At 44.8% G+C, this 22,622-nt stretch overlaps 1 protein-coding gene across 4 annotated transcripts; it reads left to right on the forward strand.

Moving 5' to 3' along the window:
* The first annotated feature begins 25 nt into the window (after window positions 1-25).
* On the forward strand, window positions 26-22,616 carry LOC138980561 (very-long-chain (3R)-3-hydroxyacyl-CoA dehydratase 2-like). 4 transcript variants are annotated; one of them, XR_011460389.1, is made up of 8 exons: window positions 26-174; window positions 3,555-3,672; window positions 3,946-4,053; window positions 9,152-9,273; window positions 11,123-11,162; window positions 12,422-12,560; window positions 20,117-21,567; window positions 21,612-22,616. XR_011460389.1 is itself a non-coding variant. In XM_070353447.1 (7 exons), the coding sequence occupies exons 1-7, from the start codon at window positions 47-49 to the stop codon at window positions 20,194-20,196; spliced, it is 735 nt and encodes a 244-aa protein (XP_070209548.1). In that variant the 5' UTR covers window positions 26-46; the 3' UTR covers window positions 20,197-22,616. The 4 variants fall into 4 exon arrangements, 1 of the variants encoding a protein (XP_070209548.1); XR_011460390.1 differs by having other exon boundaries at window positions 20,117-21,215; window positions 21,260-22,616; XR_011460391.1 differs by having other exon boundaries at window positions 20,117-21,127; window positions 21,744-22,616.
* Window positions 22,617-22,622: the final 6 nt, after the last annotated feature.

The raw sequence follows: 22,622 nt of genomic DNA on the forward strand, positions 1-22,622 counted from the left end.
GTACAGCCATTCCCAAACCGTACAGATCAAAGTCCTGCATGGAAAGATGGCGACCGCCACTGTGAAAGCGTCGTCTGCAGGGGGAGACGGCCGACGGAAAGCGAACCCAAACATGGGTGAAAACAACGCAGTGAAGGCCTACCTTGTGGCCTACAACGTCAGCCAAATGCTGGGGTATGCGTTTTGATCATGTATCTGTACACCAAGTTTCAGATGGAAGCAACTGTAGTCAGTGTGTCACCGGTTGTCAACTGTGGCAGTGTGTGTTGCTCTTGAGCGCATACCTGCTCGGATCACCCCATTGTTATCAGATCGTGGTGACAGCTTGCGCAAGATGCGGTAGCAGTGCTGTGATATTGACAGGTCAAAAGATGCAGAAATGAATCAAGATATGCCGTTAAGTACTCCTCCCACTGCATCCAAGCAGCATGGTTGTATGAAGATAATGCATTATTTTATATAATTTTTGTAGTCAAGGTCCATGCATATTATCAGTTCAACGTTGAATTTTTTAACAAAGTTCGGTAAGAGAGTGAGCAAGCGTATTGTCAATCTATCCTGCCTTTAGTAACAGTTGCTGGGCGAAGTTCTTACACATTACTTACAGCTTTGCACAACTGCTGTTGACTTACAAGTGGGAAGTGCAGTGATTCATGCATGATACGCTAGTTTGATCACATGTTACCTGCTGTCTATAGGGTGTGTGTGTCTATAGGGTCTATAGGGTGTGTGTGTCTATAGGGTGTGTAGGGTGTGTGTCTATAGGGTGTGTGTGTCTACAGGGTGTGTGTGTGTATATAGGGTGTGCAGTGATGTTCCGAGGCGTCGGTCATCGGTCATAGACCGATTTAGGTTGTAAAATGACCGATTGCAAACACCTCAGTCCCGTCAAATGTCCGATCCGATCGCGAAGTCAGCGGTCATTGTCCGATAGTATTACGTCTAGAGCGGTCACTGCAAGAAGAATTTGTACAAACTGAAGTATCAAACCCCGTTAAAACGAGTTCGAATCGGGGCCTACCTGAACTTCAATTTTCACTCTCGGTCGAACAATAACACAAGGGACGCAACTCTCGACCGAACAATATTACAAGAGCCACAACTCTCGCTACTTTTGACAGCGACATTTTACTTCCGCCGCCACATTTCTGCAAAGATGCCGCCGAAGAAAAAGGTTTGCGTGGGAAAAGGGCAGACACTTTTGAGTGGCTTTGTTAAAAAAAAAGGACGACACGGACAGTCAAGTTGCAGGCCCTTCGGCCCCGTCAGAGACTGAAGCCTCAGAAGGTGAGCCAATAGATCTACAACCTCAGGAAGAGACGCAGGAAGAGACGCAAGAAACGAAAGTAGAGGCGACCAGAAAGTTTGTGCAGAGCTGGTTTTCTATGTGTGTGTGTGTGTGTGTGTGTCAGTGTGTGTGAAAGATCACTTATGGCATTCTGAAGCATGTGTCTGTGTGTGTGAAAGTAACCCGACTGAACACTGTTGCATTTAAAATATTAAAATAAATTTGGAACTGTTCAGTTTTTATTTGCCTTTATTCATATATTCTCAGTCATCTAAAAAGGTTAGGTGCCATGATTGGTTCGCTTGATCTGAATGTCCTATTGTTTTTTTGTAGTCAGGACATGATGTCCTATTCGTTTTTTGATTCAGGACATTTTGTCCTGTTGCCCTCCAGTCCTAGGAACATCACTGGGTGTGTGTGTCTATCGGTCTGTCTGTCTGAGCACATCAGTCTACTGATATCTTTACCTACCTCCAGTCCATCATAGCCAAATGAAAACACAAAAAAGCATCCGTTTTTCATTTACCAAGCTGGAGCAATGAATTACGATACACAGGCTGCAGAACAAAAATCATTAACTAAAGACATTAATTGCCATGGAGCCTGATCAAACGTTGAGACACAAACTGTTTTTAAGAGTGGAAATAAATACATACGTTGGCCCTTAAATTCCTCTACCATGGACCAAAGCGACTGTCTCATCACACATAACCTGTGGCCTCAGATCGGTCTTCCACAAATTGGAATAAAGAAATGACACTGCATCTGTATTTTAATTATTGCAGCATGTTGAATTGTTGCATTTTTGAACCATCTTCTGTGTTTGTCAGCTGCATTGCACTTTGGGATGCATCCTTGTGCATATGCAGAATGGATATTGACTAACCAGTGTTTGCATATATATATACCAGAAATATCTGGTATTTCAACCGTTTTGATTGTCTTTGACAGTTTTTTGTGCAAACCAAAAGCTAGTGGTATACTTTTACCCATTATCATGACATGTTGATACCAAGTGACCAGTTTTCATACAGTAGAACCCCTCTTTTTTAGACCTCCAAACAGAGAGAGTCTTAAAAATCATTAAAAAAACCAAGATCTTAAAAGGGAGGGAGTCTTACATTTGGGGTCTTGCTAGGTGGGTTCCAGTGTGTCATTCTTACCTTTGGGGTCTTGCTAGGTGGGTTCCAGTGTGTCATTCTTACCTTTGGCGTCTTGCTAGGTGGGTTCCAGTGTGTCATTCTTACCTTTGGCGTCTTGCTAGGTGGGTTCCAGTGTGTCATTCTTACCTTTGGCGTCTTGCTAGGTGGGTTCCAGTGTGTCATTCTTACCTTTGGCGTCTTGCTAGGTGGGTTCCAGTGTGTCATTCTTACCTTTGGCGTCTTGCTAGGTGGGTTCCAGTGTGTCATTCTTGCTAGGTGGGTTCCAGTGTGTCATTCTTGCTAGGTGGGTTCCAGTGTGTAATTCTTGCTAGGTGGGTTCCAGTGTGTCATTCTTGCTAGGTGGGTTCCAGTGTGTCATTCTTACCTTTGGTGTCTTGCTAGGTGGGTTCCAGTGTGTCATTCTTACCTTTGGTGTCTTGCTAGGTGGGTTCCAGTGTGTCATTCTTACCTTTGGTGTCTTGCTAGGTGGGTTCCAGTGTGTCATTCTTGCTAGGTGGGTTCCAGTGTGTCATTCTTGCTAGGTGGGTTCCAGTGTGTCATTCTTGCTAGGTGGGTTCCAGTGTGTCATTCTTACATTTGGGGTCTTGCTAGGTGGTTTCCAGTGTGTAATTCTTGCTAGGTGGGTTCCAGTGTGTCATTCTTGCTAGGTGGGTTCCAGTGTGTCATTCTTGCTAGGTGGGTTCCAGTGTGTCATTCTTGCTAGGTGGGTTCCAGTGTGTCATTCTTGCTGGGTGGGTTCCAGTGTGTCATTCTTGCTAGGTGGGTTCCAGTGTGTCATTCTTACCTTTGGGGTAATACTGGTTGTCAGAGCACTGCACACAGCCATTGAACCAATTAAGTGACTGTAATACATTGAACCAAGTGACTGTAATACATTGAACCAAGTGACTGTAATACATTGAACCAAGTGACTGTAATACATTGAACCAAGTGACTGTAATACATTGAACCAAGTGACTGTAATACATTGAACCAAGTGACTGTAATACATTGAACCAAGTGACTGTAATACATTGAACCAAGTGACTGTAATACATTGAACCAAGTGACTGTAATACATTGAACCAAGTGACTGTAATACATTGTACCTCCTGTGGTTTCAGATGGCTGGTGCTGATGATCAAGATTATCCATCACATGGCGGCAGAGCAGGACGTGGAAACCCTGTACGCTCAAGTGGAACCCATCCTCAAGATCTTCCAGACTGCCGCTGTCATGGAGGTCAGCTTTGTTCTTGTGTTTGGATTCTGAATTAATTTAATGCTTGTTTTTATGGGTTTTTTGTGTGTGTACAGCAAATTTCTGTGTTACCATTGATTTAATTTGCATATTTTTTCTTGTTAATCTGTACAGATTTTGTTGTTGGGGGGGGGGGGGGGTAATGCTGGTAGTCACATTGTGTTCAGTTAGTTATATTCAATTTAAATACTTTTAAAACTCAACTTGTGCGTGCTGATGTCAATTATTGCTGTATGGATGAATTGTGTGATTCAGATGGTGCACAGTGCTATAGGGCTGGTCAAGTCCAACCCAGTGCTGACGGGATTCCAGGTGTTCTCTCGCGTCTTCTTGCTGTGGGGAGTCGTCTGGAGCGTCCCCGAGGTGGGTGACACAGTCCTGTTTTGTCTTGTTAGTCTTGTTAGATGATGGAGCTTTTCCAAGTCTTCACATTTTTGACTCACATGCAAAGCAAAAGTGAGTCTATGTACTCACCCGAGTCGTCCGTCCGTCCGTCCGGACGTCCGTCCGGACGTCCGGACGTCCGGACGTCCGGAAAACTTTAACGTTGGATATTTCTTGGACACTATTCAGTCTATCAGTACCAAATTTGGCAAGATGGTGTATGATGACAAGGCCCCAAAAAACATACATAGCATCTTGACCTTGGTTCAAGGTCAAGGTCGCAGGGGCCATAAATGTTGCCTAAAAAACAGCTATTTTTCACATTTTTCCCATTTTCTCTGAAGTTTTTGAGATTGAATACCTCACCTACATATGATATATAGGGCAAAGTAAGCCCCATCTTTTGATACCAGTTTGGTTTACCTTGCTTCAAGGTCAAGGTCACAGGAGCTCTTCAAAGTTGGATTGTATACATATTTTGAAGTGACCTTGACCCTGAACTATGGAAGATAACTGTTTCAAACTTAAAAATTATGTGGGGCACATGTTATGCTTTCATCATGAGACACATTTGGTCACATATGATCAAGGTCAAGGTCACTTTGACCCTTATGAAATGTGACCAAAATAAGGTAGTGAACCACTAAAAGTGACCATATCTCATGGTAGAAAGAGCCAATAATCACCATTGTACTTCCTATGTCTTGAATTAACAGCTTTGTGTTGCATGACCTTGGATGACCTTGACCTTGGGTCAAGGTCACATGTATTTTGGTGGGAAAAATGTGTAAAGCAGTTCTTAGTGTATGATGTCATTGCTAGGTTTAGTTACCCTAAAGGTCGAGGTCAAGCATGTGAGTCGTATGGGCTTTGCCCTTCTTGTTGTTTTCTATGCTTGCAAATCGGTGTAGTTTGGAATGTGTCAGTTGCCCGACAGTCTTGCTCATGTGGCTTTCTGTGGAATGTGTCAGTTGCCCGACAGTCTTGCTCATGTGGCTTTCTGTGGAATGTGTCAGTTGCCCGACAGTCTTGCTCATGTGGCTTTCTGTGGAATGTGTCAGTTGCCCGACAGTCTTGCTCATGTGGCTTTCTGTGAAATGTTTCAGTTGCCCGACAGTCTTGCTCGTGTGGCTTTCTGTGGAATGTTTCAGTTGCCCGACAGTCTTGCTCGTGTGGCTTTCTGTGGAATGTTTCAGTTGCCCGACAGTCTTGCTCATGTAGCTTTCTGTGGAATGTTTCAGTTGCCCGACAGTCTTGCTCATGTGGCTTTCTGTGAAATGTTTCAGTTGCCCGACAGTCTTGCTCATGTGGCTTTCTGTGGAATGTTTCAGTTGCCCGACAGTCTTGCTCATGTGGCTTTCTGTGGAATGTTTCAGTTGCCCGACAGTCTTGCTCATGTGGCTTTCTGTGAAATGTTTCAGTTGCCCGACAGTCTTGCTCATGTGGCTTTCTGTGGAATGTTTCAGTTGCCCGACAGTCTTGCTCATGGCTTTCTGTGAAATGTTTCAGTTGCCCGACAGTCTTGCTCATGTGGCTTTCTGTGGAATGTTTCAGTTGCCCGACAGTCTTGCTCATGGCTTTCTGCAGACCTGTTTACACTACACATTGAGCGTAGTAAACTACGATTTTGGTCCCCAAACTACGCAACTACGCATGTTTGTCTTATACTACGCAAACGTTTCGTTTCGACTACACATTTTGACATTTTGAATACGCAAAAACGCGAGCGAGTTCCGATCCATAATTTGTACTAACCGGTTGTGTACTGCGTGCAAAACATGCCCGGCGCCCGCGAGAGTAGCGTAGTCAGTTGGTCTTGCTGCTGTTATTACAACTAGCGCGGGCGTTTCAGCACATACTTTTCTGAACGCGGTCACTTCCTAGCTCATTCTTTCTGGAGGGAAAAAAATGGCTACAGCGACGAACACGGATTCAGAAGACTTTGGCGATCAACCGCCACGGAGCAAAAAAAAGAAGCTTGGTCAAACTCCCAGCAAGGCTTTTCTGCCAAAGTACTATGAGGAGCATCCATGCCTAGTTTCGTGGAGAAAAGGGAAGCATTTTGCCCACTGCACTGTGTGCAACACGGCTTTTTCAGAGAGGCACAGTAGGCTTTACGACCGTGTAACCGCCACAAGAAAAGCACTTCTCATTCGAGAAATCCCGACCAAAGCAGAGGAAAAATTGGACTGTTTTGTGAAGAAACCCGTGCCAGGGAAAGAAGACCAAGACAAGCTCACTTTTGAGAGATCGGTAACCAGAGCAGAGGCAATGACCTGCCATATTATTATTATTGCCGACGCAAACCTGTTCTGTTTATATAAATTTGCCTTCATGTTGATACACACACTCCCAGTCCCTACTTTTTGTGACTCAAGTTGATGTTCTCAGATTGTCACAGGTCTTGAATAGGGGGTCCCACTGTATATGAACTGCATACCCCTCAACATAGCTTTTTTTTTAACAAATGCATGGGTGAAACTGGTCAAATAAAGAATTCCTTATTTTGAAAATCTGTAAAAAAAAAAAACAATTTTTTTTTTTTTCCGCCGGCGATCCGATCTGTATTTTCTCTAACACAGTGACCGGACATCGCTGAATCTTTGTTTCCCTGAGCGCGCGAATTATTGGACTACAGCTTGGCATTTGTTATCATTGTTTACTGTGCAAATTTGTGTGTTTGAGATACCAGGAAAGGCCTACTTTTACCCTTAAAAAGCCTGATTTTTCGTTTTCTTCCGGGGGGCTTCGCCCCCCTGGGCCCCCTAAGAGGGCGTTGCCCCTGCACCCCACCAGGGCGTGGGTGGCCCCTGGACCCCGGCCTCATTTTCCTTATTTTTAATTCTGATCAGTTTCACCCATGCAAATGTTCCAAACTAGTTAATAATTTTTTTCTTAACAAATAAACTTAATGCTTGGCTTGTATTTTTGTGGGGAGTATTGTTCACATTGTAATAGTTTTGTTTGGAGTGTTGAGTGTTTGTTTTAGTACGGTATAAGTAACTGTTCTGTTTTGCGGTTTGGGTTGATCAAATTGAAATACTACACATTCACCTGCCAAACTACACATTTGCCTTATTTTCACACCCAAAACTACACATGGTACATTTCAGGGGTAGGCAGGTCTGCTTTCTGTGAAATGTTTCAGTTGCCCGACAGTCTTGCTCATGTAGCTTTCTGTGGAATGTGTCAGTTGCCCGACAGTCTTGCTCATGTAGCTTTCTGTGGAATGTGTCAGTTGCCCGACAGTCTTGCTCATGTGGCTTTCTGTGGAATGTTTCAGTTGCCTGACAGTCTTGCTCATGTGGCTTTCTGTGGAATGTTTCAGTTGCCCGACAGTCTTGCTCATGTGGCTTTCTGTGGAATGTTTCAGTTGCCTGACACAGTCTTGCTCATGTGGCTTTCTGTGGAATGTTTCAGTTGCCTGACAGTCTTGCTCATGGCTTTCTGTGGAATGTTTCAGTTGCCCGACAGTCTTGCTCATGTGGCTTTCTGTGGAATGTTTCAGTTGCCCGACAGTCTTGCTCATGGCTTTCTGTGAAATGTTTCAGTTGCCCGACAGTCTTGCTCATGTGGCTTTCTGTGAAATGTTTCAGTTGCCCGACAGTCTTGCTCATGTGGCTTTCTGTGAAATGTTTCAGTTGCCCGACAGTCTTGCTCATGTGGCTTTCTGTGAAAAGTTAAGTTGCTGTTCCACTAAAGATTTTATGCTGCATCTGATATGTTATTTGGTCAAGTCAAGTCAGAGGGCTTTGAAACAAAGATATAACTTTAACAAAAAAAGGTAACAAATCAGACAGTTAATGTATGTATACAAATTGAGCGGACAAATACAACAATACTATACAACCAAAATAAATTGGCAATATACACTTCCATACATACAAACAAAAAGAAAAGAAAAATAGGTTTATCAAAATCAGGTAAGAAATCAGACAGATAATATGTATACATTAAGCGGACAACGATAATATACAGCCGAAATAAATTGGCAATACCATTATGCCATGCATCTTTTGTAAAAACACAAAACAAAAGCATGTATTACATACATATAGTGATATACATACCAATAAAGAAACTAGATGTAACGCTAACATACTAAAATTATAACATGGGCTACAAATCTTGCTAGCTTCATTAGTTTTATCTTAGATTTACTATTCATTAACTGTTCATATTTTAAACAATTTGGGTGAGATCGGTAATAAGGACTAATTAATTTTCTTCTTTCAGACACTATACTTTCGTCGGTACAAATGAACAAATAGTGAAACTCATCACCTAATTCATTTTTATCGCACATATCACACAATCTTTCATTTCTAGGAGCATTAAAAAATCTGTGCTGATGTATTGGCAACTTATGATTGCTTGTTCTAAATTTTGCTAATTTAACTTGGAATTTCCTAGGCATCCAAAGCAAATACCTTTCCAGACAAAAATCCTTTTTATATATTCTGTAATTAAAACACAAGCTGTTGGCATTCACGTCAGTGTTCCATTCCTGCAGGAATTGATCTCTTAGCCTTTGTTTTACAATGTTTTTAAAACCTGAGACGGCAAGACTCTGAGTTGTCCATAAATATGATAGACCCAACTTATTTAACATAGTATTGACATGCGACAACCAGAGCAATTTAACGTTTTGTACATGGTACAATTTCAAATGTAGTTTTAACATTAAACAAGACATCTTATTCGCACCATCGTTCATTTCTTTCATCAGTTTATACCAATAAACCAGTAACTGACATTGTATCTCAATTCTAATTTGGTAACGACCAAGCTCTCCGTAAACCATACAAGTGGGTGTAGTTTTATATACATCAAGAAGCATTAGAGACATTGACCCTAAGGTCAAACTGATCGAGACCCGTGTAGACAATTACAGGACTCGTATGAAATAAACTGAGAAGAACTCTTCGCTTTGCATCCAAAACATCAGCGAGGTGGATATGCTAATTACACTGAAAGGCTGTCAGGGTGTGTTGTCATTGACGGAAGGAAACAACTAATTGTGTTGGCTGGCTATACTTTTTACAAGCTGAACATTTGTTTCTTCTTGATGTTGCAGGTGCAGACAACTGGGTACATCCTGTGCTTCCTGGTGGCATGGACGATAACGGAGATCATCCGCTACTCCTTCTACTTCTTCAGTCTGCTGGGCCAGGTGCCTTACTTCCTCAAGTGGTGCCGGTGAGACTCCCTTCATCATCTTCCTGTCTTGACCTTTCCCCCAGAGCTCCCAATAACACCCACTGAAGTGGTGCCGGTGGGTCTCCCTTCATCATCTTCCTGTCTTGACCTTTCCCTCAGAGCTCCCAATAACACCCACTGAAGTGGTGCCGGTGGGTCTCCCTTCATCATCTTCCTGTCTTGACCTTTCCCCCAGAGCTCCCAATAACACCCACTGAAGTGGTGCCGGTGAGACTCCCTTCATTATCTTCCTGTCTTGACCTTTCCCTCAGAGCTCCCAATAACACCCACTGAAGTGGTGCCGGTGGGACTCCCTTCATTATCTTCCTGTCTTGACCTTTCCCTCAGAGCTCCCAATAACACCCACTGAAGTGGTGCCGGTGGGTCTCCCTTCATCATCTTCCTGTCTTGACCTTTCTCCCAGAGCTCCCAATAACACCCACTGAAGTGGTGCCGGTGGGTCTCCCTTCATCATCTTCCTGTCTTGACCTTTCCCTCAGAGCTCCCAATAACACCCACTGAAGTGGTGCCGGTGGGTCTCCCTTCATCATCTTCCTGTCTTGGCCTTTCCCCCAGAGCTCCCAATAACACCCACTGATGTGGTGCCGGTGAGATTCCCTTCATTATTTTCCTGTCTTGACCTTTCCCCCAGAGCTGCCAATAACACCCACTGAAGCCCCTTTATTGAGATCCATGAAACAACCGCTATACACTATTCCACCTACAGCGCATATTTGTTGCAATGCACGATTTTACTTTGCAACAATTTTAAAGTTTGAAATCGACCAGTGTTACTTTCTTTGCCAATGGAGCATTAAGACTGGGTGTATTGTAAGGCAGTGTCAGGTGTTGATTCCTAAAGATGCTGATTGTACACAGACTTAGCGGTGTTCAGGTGTTTTAATTGGGCATCGTTATATGTAGCGCTTACCTTCCTTGTTGACTGCAACTGTGAACCCCCCCCATGGAAACCTTGCATTTTCAGATCTTTTGTTCATAACCTCAGTAAATTTACCTCAGTTTCAAGACCTGGGGCCAGTTTCATAAGCTAGCAGTGAACCGACTGACAGTCGATCGACTGCCCAGTCGATGGACTGTGGTTGATCGCCGTGTCACCGAAAAGCGCGTTTCATGAGCGAATCACTGTCACCCGCGGACAACCGCAGTCGACCGACTGTACAGTAATCCGAATGGCCAAGTCGAGGGCTAAATGTAGCAACATTACCACTTCCGTTTGCTCATTCGCACGTGGAAATGGCCGATTTCGAAGAAAAAACTAGTCTCGGCCCGCTCAAAATAACAATGACCGAGACTTTCAGTAATTCCTTCGCGTGACGTCAAACCCTCTTACGCCATAATGTGACGTCTTCAAGACATAACCCTGACTTGTCTCCTGGATTACTGCGTCATGATAGATACATTTCGAAGAACAATCACAAGGTTTGGCTCACAATCCAAAAAAGTGTGAGCATTCTGCCATTGACTGTGCGGATAATTACATTTATTTTCGGTTTACCGCAGTAAGCCGAACACAGTGTTGGGGGGAGAGCATCACTGTGTTTGGCCGACTTCCGGTGAGACGACCCGCAGTCGACTGACTGAAATTTTGTTCGTGAAACCCGATAACGTCGGATTACTGTGGTTCTCTCGGACAACTGCAGTTGGTCGACTGTGTTTCTGGCTTATGAAACTGGCCCCTGGGGTTGTAGGCGTCAAAGGGTGATCGAGTTGATCGGCTGTAAAATGCTTTGCCCTATAAGGCCTGATGACCCGCACCCCCTCTCTCCAAGAAGTGTGTTGAGTGTCTTTGAAGGTTCAACACAATGTGATGATTTGATGTGTCTTGCAGGTACACATTCTTCATCATTCTCTACCCCATCGGTGTGACGGTCAGTCATCTCTTGATCACAGTTTAATCTCTCTCTCTCTCTCTCTCTCTCTCTCTCTCTCTCTCCCTCTCTCTCTCTCTCTCCCCTTCTCTCTCTCTCTCTCCCTCTCTCTCCCTCTCTCTCCCTCTCTCTCTCCCCTTCTCTCTCTCTCTCTCTCTCCCTCTTTCTCTCTCTCTCTCTCCCCTTCTCTCTCTCCCTCTCTCTCTCTCTCTCTCTCTCCCCTTCTCTCTCTCTCTCTCTCTCTCTCTCTCTCTCTCTCCCCCCTTCTCTCTCTCTCTCTCTCCCCCTCTCTCTCTCTCTCTCGTTTACAATTATTCTCTGTATATGTTCCAAGGACAGGTTGGAAGATTAGGCTAAGCCTAAAACCTTTATCCTTATGTAATAAAGTTCTGAGTTCTGAGTTCTCTCTCTCCCCTTCTCTCTCTCTCTCTCTCTCTCTCTCTCTCTCTCTCTCTCTCCCCCTCTCTTTCTCTCTATCTCCCTCTCTCTCTCTCCCTCCCTCTCTCTCTCTCCCCTTCTCTCTCTCTCTCTCTCTCCCCTTCTCTCTCTCTCTCTCTCTCTCTCCCTCTCTCTCTCTCTCTCCCTCTCTCTCTCTCTCTCCCTCTCTCTCTCTCCCTCCCTCTCTCTCTCTCCCCTTCTCTCTCTCTCTCTCTCTCTCTCTCTCTCTCTCTCTCTCTCTCTCTCCCTCTCTCTCTCTCCCTCCCTCTCTCCCTCCCTCTCTCTCTCTCTCTCTCTCTCTCTCTCTCTCTCTCTCTCTCTCTCTCTCTCTCTCTCTCTCTCTCTCTCTCTCTCTCTCTCTCTCTCTGAACTTGATGAGATCAACTGTAGGGTTCTTACACTTCATAGTTGTGTGTGTATCATGACACCTCAGTTCAGTTTGTTTGTCCTGTCTGTTTACCAAAAACCAGAAGATGTGTTTCAACCACAGTGCCCCGTGTTAATGTTGCAATGAAAATGAACTGCTGACTTCATTGGTATAGGCTGCCATCATGCAGTATTCACACACATGTTGCAGCTATAAATGTAGAGCAAGATTAACAAATAAAGTCAAAATTGTCAAGGTACAAAAGGTATTTTAATTGTTGATATGTCTCTCTGTGTACACAGGGAGAGGTGATGACATGTGCTCTGTGTCGTACCCAGTGTGTTGATGCAGGTGTTGATACAGGTGTTGATGCAGGTGTTGATACAGGTGTTGATACAGGTGTTGATGCAGGTGTTGATGCAGGTGTTGATACAGGTGTTGATTGTGTACACAGGGAGAGGTGATGACCATCTACCTGGCCCTACCCCATGTGTTGGAGTCAGACATGTACTCTGTGTCGCTGCCCAACACTGCAAACATCTCGTTCAGCTACTACTACTACCTGTGTTTCATCATCTTCTCCTACCTGCCAGGTGAGTGGCTTTAATGATCATCATTAAATAACATATTCTTACTACAACTCACATAAATAGCATTAACTTCAGTTTGATGCGTAAGACATTGAAGTACTAACCCTGGAAACAGGGGGAGGTAACCCCCAAATCAAAACAAAACCTTGACAACAAGGCCCTGGTAGTTACCTCCCCTCACCGGTAGCCCGCGCATGCGCGGCACATATCACCGGCAAACTCATTCCCTTCTTCAACACCGTGCTGTACAGACGTGTTGGTACTTGCTGGGCTTTTCAGCCTTGGGTCTCCTGTGAGGACGACCTTTTGACCCTGGTTCATCTTGCTAGCTGTTGGTGAGATCTTTCTGGTTTACAACGTTTGTTTATGGTAACTGTTCACTTGTGAAAATGTCTTTCTCCGTTTCTCGGAGTTTGTTTTGGTTTTCACTTGGGCGGGAGAGAGCTGTTGCTCTCTCAGACATGTTTTGTCTCTCCCGCTGAGCAGTTATTTTGTTGTTCAAGCCTAGTCTAGTGACTTATCTGTAACGTTTTCTTGTTATAGCTTGTGCCGCCATTTGCATTTGTTGGTAAATGGCGTCGTACTTTGTGCTCCGTCTTACGGAGTCGTTCTGTTTACACGGATTTTACTGTAGTGCTGCCAGGCGGGTGACTTTCGTTTTCCCGCCTAGCAGTTATTTTGTTGTTCAAGCTTAGTCTAGTGACTTATCTGTAACGTTTTCTTGTTATAGCTTGTGCCGCCATTTGCATTTGTTGGTAAATGGCTTTGTACTTCGTGCTCCGTCTTACGGAGTTGTACTTTTAATTCGGCGACTTTTACTGTAGTGCTGCCAGACAGGCGACTTTCGTTTCCCTGCTGAGCAGTGTGTTCTTTCGTTAAGCTTAAGTCTAGTGACTTACTCCTTACAGGCTTGGTTGAGCTTGCGCCGCCTTTGTTCGTGTAATGTTAAAGCTTGTTCTCCGTTCTCGGAGTTGTAGTTTCAACATGGCGGTCTTTAGCGTTAGCTCTGTCGGGCAGGGTACTTTGTTACCTGCTGAGCAGTTTGTTCTGTTGTGTAAGCTTAGGTCTTATGACTTATCTTTTACAGATTATTTTGTCTTTACCTGTGCCGACCTTTGTGTGTTGGTATTCTGTTTTTTACTACATGTCTCCGTCTTGACGGAGTTCTAGTCGTCAACATGGCGGACTTGCGTTGTGACGTGCCGCCATTTGCATTTTTTTTCTGCCGGTTGTTGAACTTTTGGCTCCGTTTTCTGGAGTTTTTTGTTGCTTCAACCTAGTGTAGGCAGTGCCCGGTGTTACGGGTGCATGCCGCCATTTGCATTTTAGTATTTTGTAATTATTTTTGCGAAATTTTCGATCCTGTGAGAAAGGAGTCGTTGCGTGTTTCGTTTGATCCTCCTGCTAGCTTGCCCGTTTTGTCGCCGCAGGAGAAAGAGACCCAGGCGGTCTCGCGCGATGAATTGTTTGCTCTTTTTTTCTACTTTCAAGGATCAAATGAGGGAGATGCTGGCAACTGACAGGGGTGTGTCTTCCTCCACCATTCCAGCTTTGCCTCCAGGGGTTGGCAACGCTTCCTCTCTGTCGAGGATTGTTCTTTCCGCTACGTTTACGTCGGCGGACGTTGCTGTTCCTCAGTTTTCGGCTTCGGCCGATCAGGTACGTGTTCATGGAAGTTCGGGGTGTTCGGCGCAAATGGGTGCTGCTCATCTCGACGGTTATTCCACCCTTGACGCTGGGGCCGGAAGTCCGGTCCCTCGTACTTGGGTTCAACTGCTTCGGCAAAGGGATTTCCGGCCACAGGATTTCTTCCGAGAGATCGTGGCACTTTCATTTTGTTACCATCGACTTCCGGTTCACAGCCTACGGGGGTTCCGGTCGTTGGTGGTAACGGCAATCCGTTTCCTGCCTACGCTTCCGCTGAGGCGGTTGCGGACGGTGGGGGACAGGTTGGGTCAGCTTCCGGGTAAAGCACAGGTGTGTTCCGGTCGCCTTCCCTTCCGGATTGCCAGCTACCGCTGGTTCCGGTCCGCCGGTTCCGGGGTAGACTTTTGGAAGTTCGGGGCACTCAGCACACGAGCGTGTTGTTTGTCTCGACGGTTATTCCACCCTTGACGCTGGGGCTGGTACGTCCGGTCCCTCGTACTCGGGTTCAACTGCTTCGGCAAAGGGATTTCCGGCCACAGGGTTTCTTTCGGGAGATCGTGGCACTTTCAAATCGTTACCATCGACTTCCGGTTCACAGCCTACGGGGGTTCCGGTCGTTGGTGGTAACGGCAATCCGTTTCCTGCCTACGCTTCCGCTCAGGCGGTTGCGTACGGTGGGGACAGGATGGGTCAGCTTCCGGGCGGAGCACAGGTGTGTTTACGGTCGCCTTCCCTTCCGAATTGCCAGCTACCTCTGGTTCCGGGTAATGGTAGCAGCTCGGCTTTGCCGGTCCTCCTTGGTGTGGTTACACAGGGTTCCGGTACGGCGAGTTCATCAGTTCCGTTGCGGGGCAATGATGGTTCCGGTCATGATCGGGCTTCATCAGACATCTTTGTTGATGATGTGGATGTTGTCGAGGATTGTGGTGACTCTTCCGAGGCGGAACACAACTTTCGAGTTGAGAGGAGGTTCTTGCGCGCGCTGTTTGCCGCCGCTGAGGTTACCTCTCGATACTTTGCAGAAGGGGTGACAACTTCGTCTTCTCGTTTAGCGGCTCCACCTTTCGCATTTGGCGATTTCCAGGGTGACAATGAGACTAGCGTTCACTTCCGGTTTCGGGAGTCGCCCTCTGTAGCCTATGAGATGGCTAAGGTGTTGAGTTCCGGTGCTGTTAGCATCTTTCCTCTGTTCACTGCTCATGGGGATGTGTCGGAGTCTGTTCAGCCATGGCTGGCTTCTCCGAGCAATTGTTCTCGCACGTCGTCTTTCATGCTTCGTAACCAAAGCTGAACGGGAAGCCCAATCATTCTTTTGATCCTTTTGCACTTCCGAGTTCCCCGCTTCAGGTCACTCCTGCGTTGGGGGACAATCATTTACGGCTTCGGCCAATGATGGTTCTGGGAACAAGGACTCTTTGCCTAGTAGGCTTCCAATGTCAACCCTTTGGGTTTCAGGTTGTTGGTGGTTTTGGTATCCCGTCTCTCACTTCTGTTTTCGGAGTGAAGGACTGTACGCATTAGCATCAACCCACACTGTCAAGGTGTTGCGGGTGTTTTGTACTAGGGATTTTGCCTTTTTCTGGTTCGTTTTTTTTGACGTTCCAGGTAATCGTAGCACTTTGGCATCTATGATTACTGTTTGCGTAGGTCCCCGCGTCTGACTTTTAGTCTCTCAGCGGATCAGACGCGTTCTGGGTTTTCGGCCATATTCAGGGTGTTTCTTGATTGGCGGCGAAATTTATTCCGGATTTTTCTTAAGGATGCTCCTTAGTTCACGACAGCTGTCGGTTTTTGAGCGTTCATCGTTTTTGTCCTCTCGAGGAGGTTGTTCGGACTTTCTTGTGACTTCCTCTGTTTTGACAAGAAGCGTCTGAAGTCAGTTTGGGGGCAACATGACGGCCGGTTTCGGCGACTTTGTCTTACCTACGGGTAGCGACGGTCCAGTTCATAGTCATAGTCATTCATTGGTGCTTTCTGCCACGACCCACGAAGTTATGAGTGCTTGTCTTTGCTAGACTTGGACTCTTAACGCAGGAAGTTTTACTGCGTCATTCGCTCGGTCTTGATTGGGTAGTTGCTCAAGCAGGTCATGCACCAGCAGTAGCCTACTTTTGGCTAACCGTTTGGATCATGTTGGGTTCACAGCTTGGTTCATTAGAGGGTGAGTGTTCTGGTAGTTTGGGTACTTCAGGAACACGTTTGCTCGTTCTTGAGATTTTTCTCACCGATGAGGGCTTGATATCTTTTTCTCAGGTATCACTTGTTTTCGGTAGGAGATCGGTCACGAACTGACGTCATCTCCTAGGCCTGGCGGGCTTCACACCCTCCCAGGGTGTAACATAGCGACATTATGTTTTAACGGTCGCTACAGGGTTTGTCCTATTCAGTTCTGTGTTGACAAACTTAGGCTCTGATCGTTCCACGTTCGGCACTACAGCTAGCTCCCACTGTATGCTTGCTTCCTTTCTTGTCGATTAAATTTCATAGCTTATTGCTAGTGAGTATTGAGTTAGACTTTTGCCTCTTTCGATTAAAGTCGCTTTGGTTTTGATGAGCAATCTCGGTTCATCTCTTGATGAGAGGTTGCATCCTCGCCGACCTGCAAATTGTTGCCTTTGTTTTCGGCTTTAAGTCATTTGACTCTTTTGTGGGAGAGTCTAGCAAGGCCAGATGTTTTCCGACATTTGTCTTGCTCTATCCTTTGAACAAGGGGCAAGTTATTGTCTCTGGTTCATTGCGAACATTTAGCGTTTCCTCTTGGACTATGGTGCTGTGGTTTACTCAAGCCTTAATCTTTTAGTGCTTCACTCCGTGGAGGGTGTTTCACTTGTGGTCGTTTGGAACTTCTTGTTCTCTTCGAGGGGAGACGCAATGGTTCGTTTCTTATTACTCGCTCGCCTCGGAGGACATATCTGTTTGTCTTCCGAACTTGCACGGCTCTCTTTTGAGTTAAGAGCTGTCTTTCTGGTCTAGCCGTTTGTAAGAGATTGTTCTCTCTTTTCGTCAGTCACGACCAAGACAGCGTATTTTAGGCCTTTTCACTTAGCTTAGGTCTCAACAGGCTTTACGCGAAAGGGGTTATTTATCTAGGTTGATTTTTTCTGGTGGTTTCTTTGCCATCATTAACTTTCTATGAGTGCAAATAAAAGGGGGGGGGGGGGGCAGTCAGCCCTTCCTCCAGCACCTGCATTAGTGCAAGTTCTAGATTCTGGGCATAGGCTTTAGCATTCTCCAGTTCAGGAGGATGTTAAGACTTTCCACGAACTGTTGTTATCGTAGGAAGTCTATGTTTCGTTATTCTGGAGGAACGTCGTCAGGTCTTGACAAGACTTTTCTCTTTCTACGCCCTGCGTGGTAAGGGCCCTGCGTCCAAGCTTTTGTCTTTTGAAATTAATTCCAACTTGGGATTTCTTTTTGTTTTTAAGCTCTTTTTTAAGAGCCATAGATTTGGAGACATGCTAGCCTTTCTTTATAGGAAGGCTCTCAGACTCCTTTTTGTCAGTGTTCACTTCCCCTTAAGGGTGTAGCGTTTTACATACTTCTGGTTCTCGCTCAAGGTTTTGAGTATTTGACTACTTGTCTTGCATGGCTCCTTTTGGTTCTTGCGTTTCAACGGATAGAACCAAATTATTGCTAGGCAGCCCTGACTAGATGGGCTTTTACACTCATTAACAGGCTTATGAGTGCGGCAGTCAAATGGGGGGGAGCTTTCTTTCTTCCTCTGGGTTGTCTAGAATTCATGGGGCCTGAGCTTGGACCCTTTATCCGGTGGTTCTGTTGCCAGACAATTCTCGTATGGCACCTCAGTGGTGTTTGGACGTCATGTTTAGACGTCTTTCTTTACTACTTTTGTGCGTGTTTTAGTACCCACTGCAATGGTAGTAGTTGCTTACCAATTATGGTTGAAGCAGGCTGGTTTCTTATCATGTTAAGTGAGATTCCCGCCACCTTATGTAGCAATCTGCTATTTATGTGAGTTGTAGTAAGAATATGTTATTTAATCGAAAATTTCTTAATAAATTTTCATTTAATTAATATACTTACCAACTCACATAGTTAATGCCCTCCCATCCTACCCCGCAATCGTTTTTTTGTTAATGGTTGAAGGTGGTGTTTCATTGGGAATGAGTTTGCCGGTGATATGTGCCGCGCATGCGCGGGCTACCGGTGAGGGGAGGTAACTACCAGGGCCTTGTTGTCAAGGTTTTGTTTTGATTTGGGGGTTACCTCCCCCTGTTTCCAGGGTTAGTACTTCAATGTCTTACGCATCAAACTGAAGTTAATGCTATTTATGTGAGTTGGTAAGTATATTAATTAAATGAAAATTTATTAAGAAATTTTCGATTTTACTGAATAGTCTTTCTTTAGTGCAAGTTTAAGAAATAGTTCCAAGCACTGCTAACATCTCGTTCAGCTACTACCACCTGTGTTTCATCATCTTCTCCTGTCAGGTAATACGATACTAACGGCCAAATGTCGTCATGTGGCCTTGACCTTGTCCAACCATTTGACGTGACAGGGTTGTACTGTCATTATGCGCCAGGGGCCGGTACATCCATCCTTGGTGTTGGTTTTCTTGTCACAGTTTCCCTCTCGTGGGTGATCTGCCAGCCATGGCTTAGGGGTATCGCCTGCCGCCCCCTCTACTCGTAGTTAACCCGTAGTGGACGGCTGGTGAGTGGGTGATCTGCCGCCCCCTCTCCTCGTAGTTAACACGTAGTGGACTGCTGGTGAGTGGGTGATCTGCCGCCCCCTCTACTCGTAGTTAACCCGTAGTGGACGGCTGGTGAGTGGGTGATCTGCCGCCCCCTCTACTCGTAGTTAACCCGTAGTGGACGGCTGGTGAGTGGGTGATCTGCCACCCCCTCTACTCGTAGTTAACCCGTAGTGGACGGCTGGTGAGTGGGTGATCTGCCGCCCCCTCTACTCGTAGTTAACTTGTAGTGGACGGCTGGTGAGTGGGTGATCTGCCGCCCCCTCTACTCGTAGTTAACCCGTAGTGGACTGCTGGTGAGTGGGTGATCTGCCGCCCCCTCTACTCGTAGTTAACCCGTAGTGGACGGCTGGTGAGTGGGTGATCTGCCGCCCCCTCTACTCGTAGTTAACTTGTAGTGGACGGCTGGTGAGTGGCCACCTGGGCAGAGGTGCACGAAGCGAAAGTGGGTGAAAGTGGGTGAAAATGGCGAAAATGGGTGCCACCCAAACAGGAGAGAACAAACCGTGGGGTCTGATTCGTTCAAATCACACAAAAATCTCATTCTCAACCAATCCAGCACCGCGGCTGGCTCCCACCCGGTTGGTAACTTTCTCGTGCCCCGCGACCCAGGGCGTATCCACACAAACACTGGAATATTCATTTACCTTTTATTTTTCATCGTTGCAGTCTTAGATTATTTATTTACCTTTTATTTTCCATCATTCCAGTCTTAGATTATTTATTTACCTTTTATTTTCCATCATTGCAGTCTTAGATTATTTATTTACCTTTTATTTTCCATCATTGCAGTCTTAGATTATTTATTTACCTTTTATTTTCCATCATTCCAGTCTTAGATTATTTATTTACCTTTTATTTTCCATCATTCCAGTCTTAGATTATTTATTTACCTTTTATTTTCCATCATTGCAGTCTTAGATTATTTATTTACCATTTATTTTCCATCATTGCAGCTGTAGATAATTCATTTACCTTTTATTTTTGCTGATTGCAGCCTTAGATTATTAATTTAGCTTTTATTTTCCATCATTGCAGAATAATTTAGCTTTTATTTTTGATGATTGCAGAATAATTAACCTTTTATTTTTGATGATTGCAGAATAATTAACCTTTTATTTTTGATGATTGCAGAATAATTAACCTTTTATTTTTGATGATTGCAGAATAATTTACCTTTTATTGTTGCTGATTGCAGTCTTCCCCCAGCTGTACGGCCACATGCTGGCACAACGGAAGAAGATAATCTCCAGCCCCCAGCGTCCCAAGAAGGAATGAACAAGTTCTTTGTGGATGCCTGGAGGATGCTGTAGTGAAAGACCTCAACTCCATTTTACCATCACGCATTTGCATAACATGATCACTCGACAAGCCGGCTGATGAAGATAACATTCACCTTTCATCTTGACTGCCATGTAGTATTGTAGTATTGTAGTATTGTAGGAGTTATTTGGATTAATCATTGACATATCAGCTTATGAGGTTTCTTGAACAAAAATGTCCCTTGTGTTTTGATCAGTGTGTTTACTTTGTGGCCTTGTGAGCTTGTGTGGAGGTGGTGCCTGACTTTTCCTTGTGATCTTTGGATGTGGGTCAGCTCAACAACAGTTTTTAATTATTTATTTCTGTAGCAACAGAAAGGTCCATCGTTTTTCCTATTTCTTGCTACCTGTCTTTCTTTCTTTCTTTTGTATGTCCATTTATTTTCCATGTGACTTCTGTATGAATCGATTAGCAGATTGCAATGAAAGACAAAGCTTGGTTTGGTAGCTCACTTCACAGTCCCACGACTTTCAGCACCCCAACCTGTACTTATCTTGTGTGGGAATAAGACACAAGATGTTATTACAACCACGTGCAGTACACAGCAATGTTGCTTGGCTTGAGTACATTCATACATAGTACATTCCAACACAACAACCAGAGTGCTCACCGAACTGCATACACACACTCACTTACACATGCACGCACGCACGCACACACACACACACACACTCACACACTCACACACTCACACTCTACATTGTACATCGTGTGAATGCCTTCCTTCTGTTAGTGTGGTGATGGTTGTTGCTGAAACTTTTTCCCTGCGGTCAAGGTCACTGGTTTTGATACCTCTCAATCTGTCTTATAGTGTGCAAGTTATGTTAAATGTTATGTATGTCAGACAGAAGATCAGTTATGTCCATTGTATGTGGCTGTGTTACAGGTGTGTATGAGTAGTTATGTCCGTTGTATGTGGCTGTGTTACAGGTGTGTATGAGTAGTTATGTCCATTGTATGTGGCTGTGTTACAGGTGTGTATGAGTAGTTATGTCCATTGGATGTGGCTGTGTTACAGGTGTGTATGAGTAGTTATGTCCATTGTATGTGGCTGTGTTACAGGTGTGTATGAGTAGTTATGTCCATTGGATGTGGCTGTGTTACAGGTGTGTATGAGTAGTTATGTCCATTGTATGTGGCTGTGTTACAGGTGTGTATGAGTAGTTATGTCCATTGTATGTGGCTGTGTTACAGGTGTGTATGAGTAGTTATGTCCATTGTATGTGGCTGTGTTACAGGTGTGTATGAGTAGTTATGTCCATTGGATGTGGCTGTGTTACAGGTGTGTATGAGTAGTTATGTCCATTGTATGTGGCTGTGTTACAGGTGTGTATGAGTAGTTATGTCCATTGTATGTGGCTGCCTTACAGGTGTGTATGAGTAGTTATGTCCATTGTATGTGGCTGTGTTACAGGTGTGTATGAGTAGTTATGTCCGTTGTATGTGGCTGCCTTACAGGTGTGTATGAGTAGTTATGTCCGTTGTATGTGGCTGCGTTACAGGTGTGTATGAGTAGAGACATGTTTATTCTATTACAACTGTATTTGCATTTATGGAGAATGCAATAGTACCAACTACTTTCATATACCCGAGTATGTATCCATCAGAACAGTAATCTCTGTGAAGATTCCAGAATAAGTGCATAAATTATCTGCAACGTTGGTATCACTCTATCCTGCGGTGAGACCACATGGCTTAAGCAGACGACAACGAACCTTGCTTCATTGCATAGTTTCCTTCAATCTCATTGGAACTGTGAAGCAGACGACAACGAACCTTGCTTCATTGCATAGTTTCCTTCAATCTCATTGGAACTGTGAAGCAGACGACAACGAACCTTGCTTCATTGCATAGTTTCCTTCAATCTCATTGGAACTGTGAAGGAGACGGCATGATTGTGTGCAGGAGGTAGTGTGTTGATGGAGTTGTCCCTTCTTGACAGGTGTCCTTCATTGGCAGGTGTCCTTTTTATTGCTGTTGGCAATAGCACTGTAGAGTTTGACATCACTTTGAAATACTCACATATTGTACGAGGTCTGATCAGAGACTGTGGCATTACATGACAATGTTTTAGGGTTACAACCTTTCGCATGTATATTGTTCAGATCTCAGGAGCTGGAATTTATTCTTGAAGTTACATTCCTTTTAACTTTAAATTGATGCATGAAGCTAGTCAGCTTTTGGTGTTGCATTTTCTCTATGCAAGAATTATCTTACGTTAGGCTGTTAGTTTTATTCAAATGATGAGGCTTCCTAACTCTCCCCAGTCTGAGCCCTGCTTGACTTCAGATGAGTGTTTATTTAAAAGGCTGGTGCGTTTTCTTGAAAGTTCTGTGGATTTTGGATTTTGAGTAGAAAACAAATACTTGACTATTTTCCCT

This window comes from Littorina saxatilis, linkage group LG11, assembly GCF_037325665.1.
Source record: "Littorina saxatilis isolate snail1 linkage group LG11, US_GU_Lsax_2.0, whole genome shotgun sequence".
Taxonomy (NCBI): domain Eukaryota; kingdom Metazoa; phylum Mollusca; class Gastropoda; order Littorinimorpha; family Littorinidae; genus Littorina; species Littorina saxatilis.